Here is a 14124-nt window from a genome sequence, read left to right on the forward strand (position 1 = left end):
AAGGGCCAGATAGTAAATATTTTAGGCTTGCAGGCCATAATTTCTCTGTCCCAACTACTCACCTATGCCACTGTAGTAAGAAAGCAGCCAGAGACAATATGTAAATGAATGGGTAGGGCTATGTTCCAATAACACTTTATTTACAAAAACCATTGGCTAGTCTGTGGGCCATGGTTTGCCAATATTTGTTCTAAGTACCGCATACTGCTATCCTTCACTTTTTGAAAATTCGCTTTATGCCAATTTGCTACCTTAGTATCTGTTTTCACTAACTGGAAGAAATCCGAAGATTTTTGCTTTTCTGAAAACAGATGAAAAGCGAAAACAGTGTTCAGCGTTTGTTTTGCAGTGTGCACCCTGAGCGGTGAGAGTGGCACTGCCACCGCCTTCCCTGGAACTACGCTCAGCATCTCAGCATCAAGCCACCATAGCTGTGAATTGTGTCTGGGAACCTTTGTGCTTCATCTCAATTTATTCTGTGCATCTGTTAGCAAGATGTGTCCTAAGGTAATTGCTTCTTTGCTTAATATCATTTGGCTTATAAAAGGTTTCACAGGAACACTCTACTTTCACATAGTGGGGGAACCCTGTACATACATTTAAAATTTGGGGGTTGTTATTTTATTAGCTATAGAGAAGGCTACCACAAAGACTGTGAATTTGTACACTTCTTCTTCCCATTCTGCAGTTTTTGCTTTGTATATTTTGAAGTGATATTACTAGGTACACAGAAATTTAGAATTTAAATTTGTCTTCCTGGTAAATGATTATTTTAGAAATATGGAATGTCTCTCTATATCTAATAATGTTCCTTGCATTAAGGAATATCTTGTATAATGTGATATAATACATCAACTTTCTTTTGTTTAGTATCAGTATGGTATTTCTTTTACTATCCTTTTATTTACATTTATACATTCTTTTCAAAGATTGTACTCTTGTAAGCAACATATATTTAGTTTTCTTTTTTTCTAAATCCCATTTGACATTCTTAGTCTTTTACTTGGCATATTTGAGTCTATTTATATGTCATTTATTTTCATTGGGTAAATATAAACATTGATTCCCCTTCTGAGATCTTCTGTCTCTGTCCCAAAGTTCTAGTGAGAGGTCAAAGTCTTAAGTATCATTTCTGTTCCTGAGATCTCCTCATTTTTGCCCCAAAGAATCTATTTATTTCACTGAAGCGGAGTCTGAATCTTGCACCCACCTGGGTGCCAGCCCCCACTCTGAGCAGTGCTCAGACTCATAGGCTCCAAGATTCTTGCCCAGAAGAAGCCAGAGCCACAGAAGGGTGGGTGATACTGGGAACAGCAGCCAAAAGCTTGCCCGTGTTTTCTTATTGATTTGTGGGGGTTCTTTATATATTCTGCATATGAGCCCTTTGTTAGTTAGTGTTGGAAGCATATTATCTAGTCTATGGCTTGTCTTTTTGTTCTCTTAATGATAACTTTTGATGAGTACAAATTAAAATTTTAGTATGACTGATTTAATGACATATTTTTAAAAATTTTATTTAAAACACTGAGGTGGGGGGAATGGTTTGAACCCTTGAGAAGACTTGAACTTAGAGTAGGATAGGGCAGGAAACTCCCCGAAGTTTCTGGCCTTATTAAGGAATAACCTTAGCCTTTCTGTTCACATTTGCACACAGACTTATGCAATATTTTATGTGACTAACTTCTGGGAGAGAATAGATCCCTTAGAGACAATGCCCTCCACTGAATTTATTATACTCCATATCTAATATAAACAATTCGAGATGCTGTATCCCGACTGATTTGGTTTCAAAGGATGGTAGAGCAAGGAGAAGGAGGAAACAGTCATAAGTTTTCGCACAAAGCCACATAACATATTATTTTCAACCTGTATACATTCCTAACCAGAAGGAGAAAACTGAAATAGTAATAAGGGTAAGAAAAATAGCTTAAGATCTTCCTTAAAACAACACCAAAACTTCCTTCAGGAGAGTGGCACTGGTGAGTGACACAGAAGTACCCATCACTAGTGCTTGGATGGCACACTTGCTTGGACGACAGACAGGAGGGGGCCCTCACAGATGCCCGGGAACAGATACACCTGTCAGGTGCACCGCCCTCTGCTCTGCTTCCCCCTTACACAGACTAAGCCCTGCTGCCCAGCTGTGCACAGGAGAGCTCAGAAGTTGCTAAGACAATACGCCAAGTGGATGATTTCCTTCTGGAGTGCTGATCTGGGAGGAAGGAAGCTGGACTGTGCACAAACAAGCTCAGGAAGAGCAGACAAGCGAACAGAGAAAGGCCACAAGGAATCCCGCTTACTGCAGCTGGAAGTGCTTGATCTTGGTAACCAGCAATCTGTACTGGGCACCCAGGGGCGCCATGGATGCGACATCTACAAATATCAGTTGCTCCAGAGGCCCTGTTTCATTGGTTGCTTCTGAGGGACATAAGGTGCGGCTCACTTCCTGGTAGTTGTAGCTCCTCTGGTATCTGCAGCAGCCAGTGGAGAGAAAAGCCAGCAAGAAGGAGAAAGACACTCAGTGAACGAGCAGGGAAAGGAACGTCTCGTTTCACTTCTCCCTGAACTTCTTTCCAAGTCCTTATATTTAAAATTTCATACTGGACCCACTGATAGTAATTTCAGAGCTACTGTGTTTGGCACACATTGTGTGACATTATAACACAGGTATGAGGATTGCTGAGTGCTGAGCAGTTCACTTAGGTGTCTTCATTACCAAATCATCCTCCTAATTCAGTCAGGAAAATTATCAGATTTTGAAGGGAAAACTCTTCTGATAAAACAACCAGTTGATTCCATTTTTCCAATCTTCAAGCTTTTGCTAAATGAACATAAGGAAAGCCCCAGAGTCCAAGTCAGGGCATTAGAGAGTCAGTATTTCAATCCTCACGTGTATTAACCTCCAAAAATGATTTAACACTGTACTATGTGCCCATGTCTGCATGCCTTCTGGTTTGTTCTTGTTAGTGCTCTAGCGCCTTATACAGCTTCCCCTGCAAAAATATAGACTCCACGAGGCAGGGATTTCGCTGTTGTCTTCCACTGCTGTATCCCCAGCATCTATCATTTAGTAGTGCTCAATAAATATTATGGGATAAAGAAAGTACACTCGGTGAACATTATGAAGAATGGGGGGAGGTGTCACTCATTGAAGTTGATGGTGGGACCTAGCCCTGACCTTGGTGGATGACCCACTAACCAACCAAGAGTAACAGAACATTCTGGGTAGAACTAAAATGTTAAACGTTCTTCTGGGTGCTACAGATCTAGACAGAGTGCTTATCAGAAGCTCAAGGAGGAGAGAAACTGAACAGAGCTGAACGGTCAACGCATGCACCACGACAACTGTTTGCACTTAGCATGTGTAATATGTCAACATTCTGCACGTCTGATTTCTCCTTTCACTAGGGAAAAGAGCAATTAAGGTCTAGCACATTGAAAGAAAACAAATGTAATGAAGCTGTCGGGGAAAGATCCACTTACAGTCCTTGGAAGAGCAGAGGAACCTGCCAGGACAGCACCTCTTTCTGCTGGCGAACCACGACCAGGACCGGGTAGTCGAGGTTCTCGGAGGAGCTGTTCACATACACCCGCACGGCGTTCACCTGCGAGCCAGGGCAGAGAGAGAGGAAATGCAAATCACACACGCATGCACACGCACAGACATGTTACATCATAGCTGCCATCTGAAGCTCTGAAAAACTTTAATTCATACGTTTGCTGCTGACCATAGATACTCCAAATATCCCAGCTGTCTTCTCCTCATTCAGATTGTAACCATAGTCAGTTTCAACACTGATTGCACAATGAAATCACCAGGGAAGATGAAAAAAAAAACTGATGCCTGGGTCCAACCCTCAAATTTTTGATTTAAGTTGTCTTGGGTGAAGCCAAATTATGGAGGCTTCAAATGGCAGGCTGAGGAGTTTGAATTGGGCAGTCAACACAAGATTAGGAGAATGAGCCAAAACAGAAAAAGAAAGATGCTGATGTGCTTCTCTTCTTATCTGAATATAAATGCTAAATATACAAATATCTTAAAAAAAAAAACCTACAAGTGCCTCAGTTGCTAACAAACTTTAATTTTGGTTTGGAAAATCATTCTGGGCTTCAGACCAAAATGTTATTGCCACATTGTGTTAAAGTCTAGCAGATGGCCTGATGCTCCTCCAGCAACAAATACTATAGGGGCTGAAGAGTCTTCTCTTTGCGCTGCTCCAAGGCATAGATCAATCCCCAACACTAAATGCTTTTTGATATCAGCAGATCCGTGGCTACTTCTGCATACATGTGTCACCCCAATGATTGAACACTATCATGGCTGTTTAAAAGACAGGAAATTGAATTGTGCCCCTGGATCTAGATGGTTTTGGTGTTTCCCTTCAGTTTTTTTTTTTTTTTAATAATACTATAGGCAATAGAAAAAAGGCAAAATAAGAAAAAGTTGGTCTCTTGTATGAGATTTTTTTTTCCCCTAATGAATTTAAGCCCTAGTGTTCTCTTGAAAACACCTTATTAGGGGAAAGAATTGAAGCAAGAAAGGCTTGCAGTGAAACCCTGAAGATCTATGACATGTTCAAAATGGAAACTGAGAGGCAGCAGAATAGCATGGGAATCATAGATTATTACTATTTGGATATCTTATATCATTCTTGATTAAGACACTTAGCTTTTTAATGTTAAAACCGTCCAAGAGTAATTTATAATTAGATAAGAAGTGCTTGCTCACCAAGGGAGCGTTTTCTTGTGCCTGTGCTCTACATGTTTCCATGGAAATTATGCTGCAGCTGATCATTGCCAACACCCTGTCTCTAGTGCAGACCTCTTTCCTAAGCTCTGGATGTTCCACAGGCACCTCAAACTCAACCTGTCTGAAGTGGCACCTGTCACTTCCTTCACCCCTAACTTTCATTTCTTCTGAATTTCCTTGCTTATTGAATGGCCTCACCACACAGCCATTATTCTGAGCCCAGTCACTCTTGATTCCTACTTCTGTAGCATTCTCCATCAATAGGTCATCAAGTTCTACATAGTGTTCACACCCAGATCCTCCCCTCCCCCACCAGTGGCAATCCTAGTCCAGTCCTTTATCACTGTGACCCTCCCTGACAGCACCTTATCTAGTCTTCTTATCCCCAGGGCTATACTCCCTCAGATGCCACTTTCATCTTGGCATTCTCCTGCTGAAAAGGCCTTCAGTGGCTCTGGGAATTTTCAGATTTTCCTCCAAAGAAACGGCAATAGTATTTTTATGACAATACAGAATAGAATAATGAATGCTCATGTACTTATCCAGCTTTAATAATTATTAAAAATTGTACCATTGTCTTTCATTTACACCTTCCAATTTCCACACACATCCTTTTTGGCTTATTTTAAAGTAAATACCAAAGATCATACCTTTTCATCTGTAAATATTTCAATCTATACCTCTAAGGGATAAGGCCTCTTCTTTTTCACATAACACATTACCATTATCATACTCAGTAAAATTAATAATAGTTCTTTAAAATCACCCAATATCCACACACTGTTTGAATTTCTTCATTTGTTTAAAAAATTGTGCTTTTTTCAGTTTTTAAATTTTGAGTACAAACAAGATCCACATATTGCATTTGGTTGATATGTGTTTTGAATCTCTTTTAATCTAAAGGTAACCCCCCCCCCCGCCTTTGGGCATTTATTTGTTAAAGAAAGCAGCTCACAAAGCAGCAGTACAAACCTGAAACACCCACATACTAGATTTTGCTGACTGCACCCTGTGGTGTCATTGAACAGGTTCCTTTATCCCCTGTGTTTCCTGTAAACTGGCAGTTACAGCTAGAGGCTTGACTAGATTCAAGTAAATACATTTCTCCATCTTTTCCTTGGATTTGGGATTACTCAAGAAAGTTTTCACCACTCCAGGTTACTGAGGCCTGTATTTTCTTCTAGTACTTTATACTTCTAGTATCATATTTTTAATACTTAAATGCCTATCCCTTCATGATTAATACTAACATATGGTATGAGGAATGATTTTAATTTTATCTTTTTGTTTTCTATATGGCTCTCCAGTTGTCCCAGCACCACCTATTAACAAGTCCATCTTTTCTCCACTGATCTGAATTGCTCTGGGCTTTTCTTGATTACTGCCTTCTTCTCTAGTTTCTTTGCCTGCCAATCCCCCACATGGCCAATTACTTGCTGTTTCTCAAAAGGGCTCTGTCCCCAGTGATTGGCCTTTCAATATCCTTCTCATCCCTAAAGTCCTTTTTTGGGGATGTCTTCCCTGATATGTCCCCATCCCATCAAATAAGTGGGTGTCCCTCTCTTGGGGGGGCATGTGGCCTCTGATTACCTCTATACAGCATATTAATACCACTGTGAAATAATAGAAATATATATGGCCTTTGCCCCCAGTTCCTGGAATAGAGCTCCTAAAACCCTTGTATTTTTCTAAGTGATAAGAGCACTAGTGGTATATTTTGTTCTAATATTTGGTCTTATTCCTGACTCCTGACAGAGCTCCTAAATCCTCTGGAATTTTCTGGGTGACAGGAGTCTCTTTTGTTCTAATGAAGAGACTCTTAGTGGGCTCCTGGATAACTTCAGTATGGGGGCTGGTCACCCAAAAGACCTAGCCATGATTAGAAGACTGGAACTTTCAGTTCTACCTCCATCCTCCAGGAAGTGGAGGAGGCTGGAGATTGAGTTAATAATTGATCATGCCCAAATGATGAAGCCTCCATAAAAATTCCTAAAATACAAGGTTTGGAGAACTTCCAGGTTGGTGAATGCATCCATGTACCAGGAGGATGGAGCAACCCAACTCCATGGGGATAGAAGCTTCTGTGCTCAGAACACTTTTGGACTTTACCCTATGCACCTCTTCTATATTGCTCATCCTAAGTTATATCCTTTTATAGTTATATCCTACTATAATACTATAGTAATCTAGTAAATAAACTGTATTCCTGAGTTCTGTGAGCTGCTCTAGCAAATTAATCAAACCTGAGGAGGGGGTCTTGGGAACCTCTGATTTATAGCTGTTTGGTCAGAGCATAGGTAACAGCCTGGACGTGTGATCAGCAGCTGAAGTGGGAGGTAGGCAGTCTTGTGGGACTGAGCCTTAACCTATGAGATGTGATGCAAACATCAGGTAGACAGTGTCAGAACTGGATTGAATTGTAGGATACCCACCCACACAAAATTGCTTAGTGTGTGGAAGACCCATAAATCTGAGGTCAGAAGTACTGGGTGAGTAGAAGAAAATAGAAGTTAGCTTTTTCTACAGACAACCACAAAACATTTTTTCATGCAGTCAAATTTATTCCTTTTTTTCTTGGTCACTTAAAAAAATTGAGATATAGATAACATACCACACAACTCACTCTTAAAGTGTATAATTCAGTAGTTTTTAGTATATTCACAGAGCTGTGCACCCATTACCACTACCTAATTCCAGAATATTTGCATCACCCCAGAAAGAAGCCCTGTACCCATTACCAGTCACTCCTCATTCCCTTCTTCCCCCAGTGCCTGGTAACCACTAATTTAACTTCTCTATGGATTTGCCTATTTCACATAGGATATTTCATATACATGGAATAATGTAATATATGCTCTCTTGTGTCTGGCTTATTTCACTTAGCATAATGTTTTCAAGGTTCTTCCATGTTGTAGCATGTGTCAATACTTCATTTCTGTTTATTGCTCAATAATATTCTAATTGAATGAATATACAACATTTGTTTAATCTTCAGTTAATGGAAATTTTGGTTGTTTCTATGTTTTGGCTATTACAAATAACGCTGCTATGAAACATTTGTAAACAAGTTCTTGTGTGAACATGTGTTTTCAATTCTTTCTTTTTTTAAAAAATTTTTATTGGAGTATAGTTGATTTATAATGTTGTGTACAGCAAAGTGAATCAGTTATTCATATACATATATCCACTCCTTTTTTTTTTTAGATTCTTTTCCCATATGGGTCTTTATAGAGTACTGAATAGAGTTCCTTGTGCTTTACAGTGTTTTCAGTTCTTTTGAGTGTATACCTAGGAGGAGAATTGCTGGGTGACATGGTAACTCTTATGTTTAACTTTTTGAGGAACTGTCAAAATGTTTTCCAAAGAGGTGCATCATTTTACATTACAGCAATTTACATTACCAGCAATGTAAAAGTTTCAAATTTCTCCATATCCTTGTCAGCACTTATTATTGTCTGTCTTCTAGATTGTAATTATGTGGGTGTGAAGTGGTGTCTCATTGTGGACATGGACCTCTCAGTATTCTAGCATTTAGTTTACCTGCCTGGCTCTTCTGCAAAGCTGAAAACTTCACCTTTGGCATCTCTGGTGCTGGCAAAATGAATTAACTTAGAAGGAGGCTCACTTTTGAGGTTCATAACACAAACACCAACTTACAGCACATGTGTTTAGAGCACACTTTTGTCTGGTTTAAATCTATAGCAGTCAGAACTGAGGTAAAAACCTAAGGAAAGCTGTGAACTAGGCCAGCTTCATCTTTTGCTTGTCTGCTTCCCTTTTCGTTACCTAGGCTGCAGTCTTCTCCTTCCTTCTTAGGTACTTAGTTCCAGAAGGGATTTCCCTCCACTTTTTTTTTTTTTACACGTCACTCTAAGGCAGTGATTCTCAAATTTTAGTGTGCTTTTTAGCATTTGAATCTCTCAAACCCACCCTCATCATTTCTGATTCAGCAGATGAGGAGTAGAACTTAAAAATAATGTGTTTTTAACAGCATGCTAGGGGATTCTGATACATGTGGATTGGAGCCCACACTTTGGGAAGTACTGTTTCAAAGAAACCATCTAGTAGATGGCCCCACTTGTCAGCAACTTGCCAACTTCCCATTATTATGAGATGCACAACCATGAGATCACCAATGTCACTAGCACGTCTGGAAGCTAGTGTGTCTGGTGGGGCTGAAACTGGGCCAGCAGGAAGGAGGTCTGCTGCGAGCAGAGCAGGGCAGATTGTTACTGCACTCCACTCTTTATCTCCACACTCTTTTATTCCTGGTCTGGCTCTTGCAACCCACTTAGTTTTTTTTATTATTTAATAATGATCTTACTAATTATAATTAATTGTAATTAAAACTCAGAGATACTGGCATAATAAATTACAAAAGAAAATTAGAGTGGGAAATAGAAAACACTGGGCAGTTTTTCAAGATGAGCAGATAATGCACCACCCCCGGGAAAGGATAAAGAGCCCTCTTCAAATGTTGCTTTGCTTTTCTAGAGGCCAATATGCAACTGAGAAAGTTGGATTACATTTGCAGCAGTGAAGTAAGCCATGTAAAGCCAAAACTAAATGAAGGTATTGACAATACATAATGGACCCTGATACCCTGTAACAGACTTCTGTTTTTTTTTAATTTAATTTAATTTATTTTTTTATACAGCAGGTTTTATTAGTTATCTATTTTATACCTATTAGTGTATATATGTCAATCCCAATCTCCCCAGACTACTCTTAAGAGCCAAGATTTTTCCTCCTGTTGCTTCTTCCTGTTGTCATGACAACAAGAGCACATTTATTACATATATCTTGTTCTCTTCCTATGTTACTACAAGCAGGGAATTGCGTTATAACTATGAGGGAAGAATTATTTAAGTACTCCCATCTTTGATATTATATAGATCACAATTACAAAAGGTCTTAAAGCTTAGAGAGTCCCTTTTTAATCTTTTAGAACATGTCAGTAGGGAAAAGTTCAAAATTACAAATAATAGAGTTCTGTTGCAGAAAGAGGGTGAAAATGAGTTTAATTCAAAATCTAGTTTGGTTTTGCTAAAATAATGAGACTGTAGGCTTTATTGGAATATCAGATTAAGAATCAGAGATTACTGGTTTCCATTATTAGGCACACCATTGTTTTCTGGTGTGATCTTGAAAAACTGATTCCACTTGTAAAATAGCCACCATAGTATTTGCTAATGGTTCCTTTTCCTCATGTTACAAATGTTATAAGGCAATTTTTTTTTACAAACAAATACAAATGTTATTTGGTAACTGTTTTAATAACCCTGTTATGTTCACTGGGTGTGTATTTTGGGGGTGTTTAGGTTCTTTGGTCCTTCTGTCTGTCCTTCCTTCCTCCCTCCCTTCCTTCCTTCCCTCTTTCCTACCCTGCCATGCTCCCTCCATCATTCTTCAAACAGTCACTGAGTCAGGAGCTATGGGAGGTGCTAAGGATATACTAAAGGGAACCCTGTCCTTGAGTAGCTCATCATCTAGTCAGAGAGAGAGATGGTGTTATCATCAAAAGCATAATGTGATGATATTATAGTAGCAATGTGAGCAGGTGCTGTGGGCCCCCAGAGGACAAAGTGGCTACCCATGTGGAAGAGTCAGAGTAAAAAACACAGAAGCTAGTCGGTTACTTCCCAAGTTATAGAGAAGTTGGGATTGTTCACATAGGTCCTGCTGTTGCCTGCCTGGCGCACATGACCTTGACTCGTGGCGTTAGAGGACCTTGCATCTGGGAAGGTACTCAGAGAGATCATCTAGTCCAAAGGTTCCATTTACAGAGGAGGAGCACAAGACGTAGAGGTGATATGACTTCCCCAAGGATGCTCAGCTGTGGAAGAATCATGACTAGAACCCAAGCTTCTTGCAACCCAGTCTCCACACAATGCTTGGTCAGATCATGCTATCATCACCATTTTGAATCCCTGACTCCACTGAACACCATTGTGGATGTAGACTTCTACTGTGACATCAAGAAGCTATATAAACACCATAAATGAAGGGAGAGACAAGCCACAGTATAGGAGATGTTAGTAGTACATATATAACAGACAAAATATCAGTATTGTGAATGTATAAAGAATCCTGAAAACTCAGAGAAAAATACAATAACCCAATAGAAAAATGGGTAAAGGATGTAAACAGCAACTGAAGAGAAGAATGACCAAAGAACATGTGAAAAGATGAGAATATTTTACACTCATCAGAAAGGTAAAGACTCAAAAGTATGACAATACCACATTTACAAGGATGGAGAGAAATAGGAACTCTTGCATATTGCCTACGAGAATGTTATTCGGTACAACCATTTCAGAGAACAAGCTGGCAATATCTACTAAAGCTGAAGACGACTTCACATTACATCCCAGCATTTCCACTCCTGAGTTTACACAAAGTCATGAATAAGAATGAAATGAAATGAAGTAGACTATGGATCAGGGTGGATAACTCTGAAGAAGATAAATTGAGAGAAAGAGCAGGTTGTATGATCCTATTTACATAAACGTCGTAAACAAGCAAAACAATAATATCTGTCTATCTTTCTATCTATCTTTAGTAAAATAATATCTATCTTTCTACCTAGCTTTAGTAAAATATATATACATGGAATTAATAAACACCAAATTCAAGATAATTGTTTTCAAAAACTTGGAAGGATCTCAGACTTAACCCCAGTTGCCACAGTTTCTTAGATATTGATAGAAGACCCAGACTCCTGGGTTAGAAGCAAGTACATTATTTGTCTGGTCACAACATGGGCAGAAAGCCTGCCTGAACTTTCCCCAGATAGGGACACCATCTCTGTTTTCTGAGGTGTTCACTATACAAATGTCCTTGAAAGAACAGTGTAGAAAAATTTCAGTCATTGCCTTCCTGTAAGATGTGCAGAAATCAAGAGACCTATGAAGAACTGTCTCCCTAAAATGGTTACTTTGGGGGATGAAGGAGGAGGATGGGTGGAGGTAAGTAGGGAATTATAATCGTCTTCTTGTTTCCTAAGCTGAGTTGAGGGTACACTGGTGTTATATTATTTTCTATACCTGTTTATATGTCTGAAATATTTCATCACCATCATCATCATCATCATCAAGAAGCCGTGATGTGCTGGCGTTTGTGTTTGCCCACTTCTGAGCAAAACCCTCATTTTATACATTTTATACAGGTTCTTTGTTTTTGTTTTTGTTTTTGGCCACGTGGCTTGCAGGGTATTAGTTCCCCGACCAGGGATTGAACCTGGGCCACGGCAGTGAAAGTGCCGAGTCCTAACCACTGGACTGCCAGAAGCTTCCTTGTACAGGTTCTTTGCTATTCAAGGAAGTGGCAAACAGTCTCCAAAACATACTCTCATATAGTCTGTCCCTATTAGTGCTTGACCTGCTTGTACTAACTTCACCGATTATAGCCTGCCTACCTCCCCACCCACCTTGCACATGTGCAGCCAGCTGGAAAACTTTACATTGTCTTTGGTCTGATTAACATGACTCATTTCTCCATTGCTCTTCCTGGAAAAGAAATATGAAGATGAAGCTAGTACTGCACTGGACAGTAATGTGCCAGCCTAGATTCCGTGTTATTAGGTGTGTGAGTTTCCTAGGGCTGCTGTAAGAAAGTGTCACAAACTGGGTTCTTAAAACAACAGAAATGTATTCTCTCACAGTTCCAGAGACTAGAAGTCTGAAATTAAGATATCAGCGAGGAGACGCTCCTTCTGAGACTCTGGGTAGAATCCTTTCTTGCCTCTTGCTGCTTCTGGTGGTGATGATCAATCCTTGAGGTTCCTTGGTTTGCAGCTGCATCACTGCAACTCATGCCTCTGTCATCACGGTATTCTCTCTGTGTGTCTGTTTCACATTCTGTCCTATTCTCTGTGCATGTCTGTGTCCAATTTCCCTATTCTTTTTTTTTTTCTTTTTTTTCTTTTTTTTGCGGTACGCGGGGCTCTCCTGTTGTGGCCTCTCCCGTTGCAGAGCACAGGCTCCAGACGCTCAGGCTCAACTGCCATGGCTCACGGGCCCAGCTGCTCCGCGGCATGTGGGATCTTCCCAGACCGGGGTACAAACCCGTGTCCCCTGCATCGGCAGGCGGACTCTCAACCACGCGCCACCAGGGAAGCCCAAATTTCCCTATTCTTATAAGAATTTCAGTCACGTTTGGATTAGGGCCCACCTTAATAACCTCATCTTAATCTGATTACATCTGCAAAGATCCTACTTCCAAATAAGGTCATATTTACAGGTCCCAGAGGTAAGAAGTTCAACATATATTTTGGAGGTGGGGACATAAATCAACCTATAATATTAGATCTGTAGAATTTTAAGGAATAAAGCCATCAGGTACAGATCTGTACCTTTCCCTGACCAGCAGCTTATCTCCAACTTGTACCCACCTGCAAGAGCCTTCATGCTGAATGAAGGAAGGCTTGCTGGGAGAGTCCATTATGTGACTGTTGTATGAAAACAGCTTCCCCCGGAGTGAAGTGGCCTTGCAGTTCTGAATCCTTTTCTTATTAGAGGCTGGAAAGTCCTTAGTAAATTGAAGCATTTCATCCCACAAGTTTTATAACTACTGCAGGGAACTGAGCTGCTTTAATCACAGGTTATACTTTTTTTTTTTTTAAGATAAGCTTTAAAGTAATTCCTGTAGTTATTGATGAGACTGTTTAAAATTCCCTCTGCCTGATGTAGCCTTGGGAAACCATCTTCTGTAAACTTATGCTATAGGCAGAAAGCTACATACAACTGGATTTTATTTCTGGCACTACATCTACTATCTGGGTGACTTTGGACATTCTCAGTTTCCTCGGCTGTAGAATGGGAACAGTAACACCCAAACTATCCACCTCCCTAGACTATGGGTGACCTGTGTTTTGTGACCTGCCGAGCACCAGGCAGAGCAGAAGGCAGAGCTGTCCCACCCGGGCTCTGGGTTGGGGCAGTGCTTCTCCACTCCCATGCATTCACCAATCAATCAGTTATTGACTATTTTTTTTCCACGTGTGGAGACACATTTATAAACCCAACTGCCCTGGCAGAGGAGAAGGTTATGAAGTCCATCTCATGTAGTATATTAATTTACTTTCACAGCTTGGCTTCCACCTTTCCTGGAACAGCTCATTCATCTCATCGAAAAGAGCAGTTTACCCCTTGGGGAGCTATTTATTCCCTATTCTTTTAGATTCTCAACATTACAAAATGAATACAATTCAGAGCACTTTCCTAAGAATCATGCTTTACAGACCTCATCTCACCAATTTCATTATGCCAACAATAATCTGGACAGAAATACATTTATATACTCTTTCCTCTTTTGGCTTATGATTTAAATTTTATTTTAAACATTTCAATTCCAATAAAACATGGGAAAACAGT

General features: G+C 40.0%; 1 protein-coding gene across 5 annotated transcripts in view; it reads right to left on the reverse strand.

Annotated features, from left to right (window-relative positions):
• SIDT1 (SID1 transmembrane family member 1) overlaps positions 1 to 14124 on the reverse strand; it is a gene marked incomplete at its 5' end in the record, with an annotated part of 86426 nt that overhangs the window by 58503 nt on the left and 13799 nt on the right. For all 5 annotated transcript variants that reach the window (XM_082624796.1, XM_082624795.1, XM_082624793.1 and 2 more), the window contains 2 exons: positions 2301 to 2471; positions 3484 to 3605. In XM_082624796.1, the coding sequence (XP_082480922.1) occupies positions 2301 to 2471; positions 3484 to 3605 (293 nt within the window). The remainder of the gene's footprint in view (positions 1 to 2300; positions 2472 to 3483; positions 3606 to 14124) is intronic.

Source organism: Mesoplodon mirus (genome assembly GCF_964341445.2).
Source record: "Mesoplodon mirus genome assembly, chromosome: 6".
In the NCBI taxonomy this organism is placed as follows: Eukaryota; Metazoa; Chordata; class Mammalia; order Artiodactyla; family Ziphiidae; genus Mesoplodon; species Mesoplodon mirus.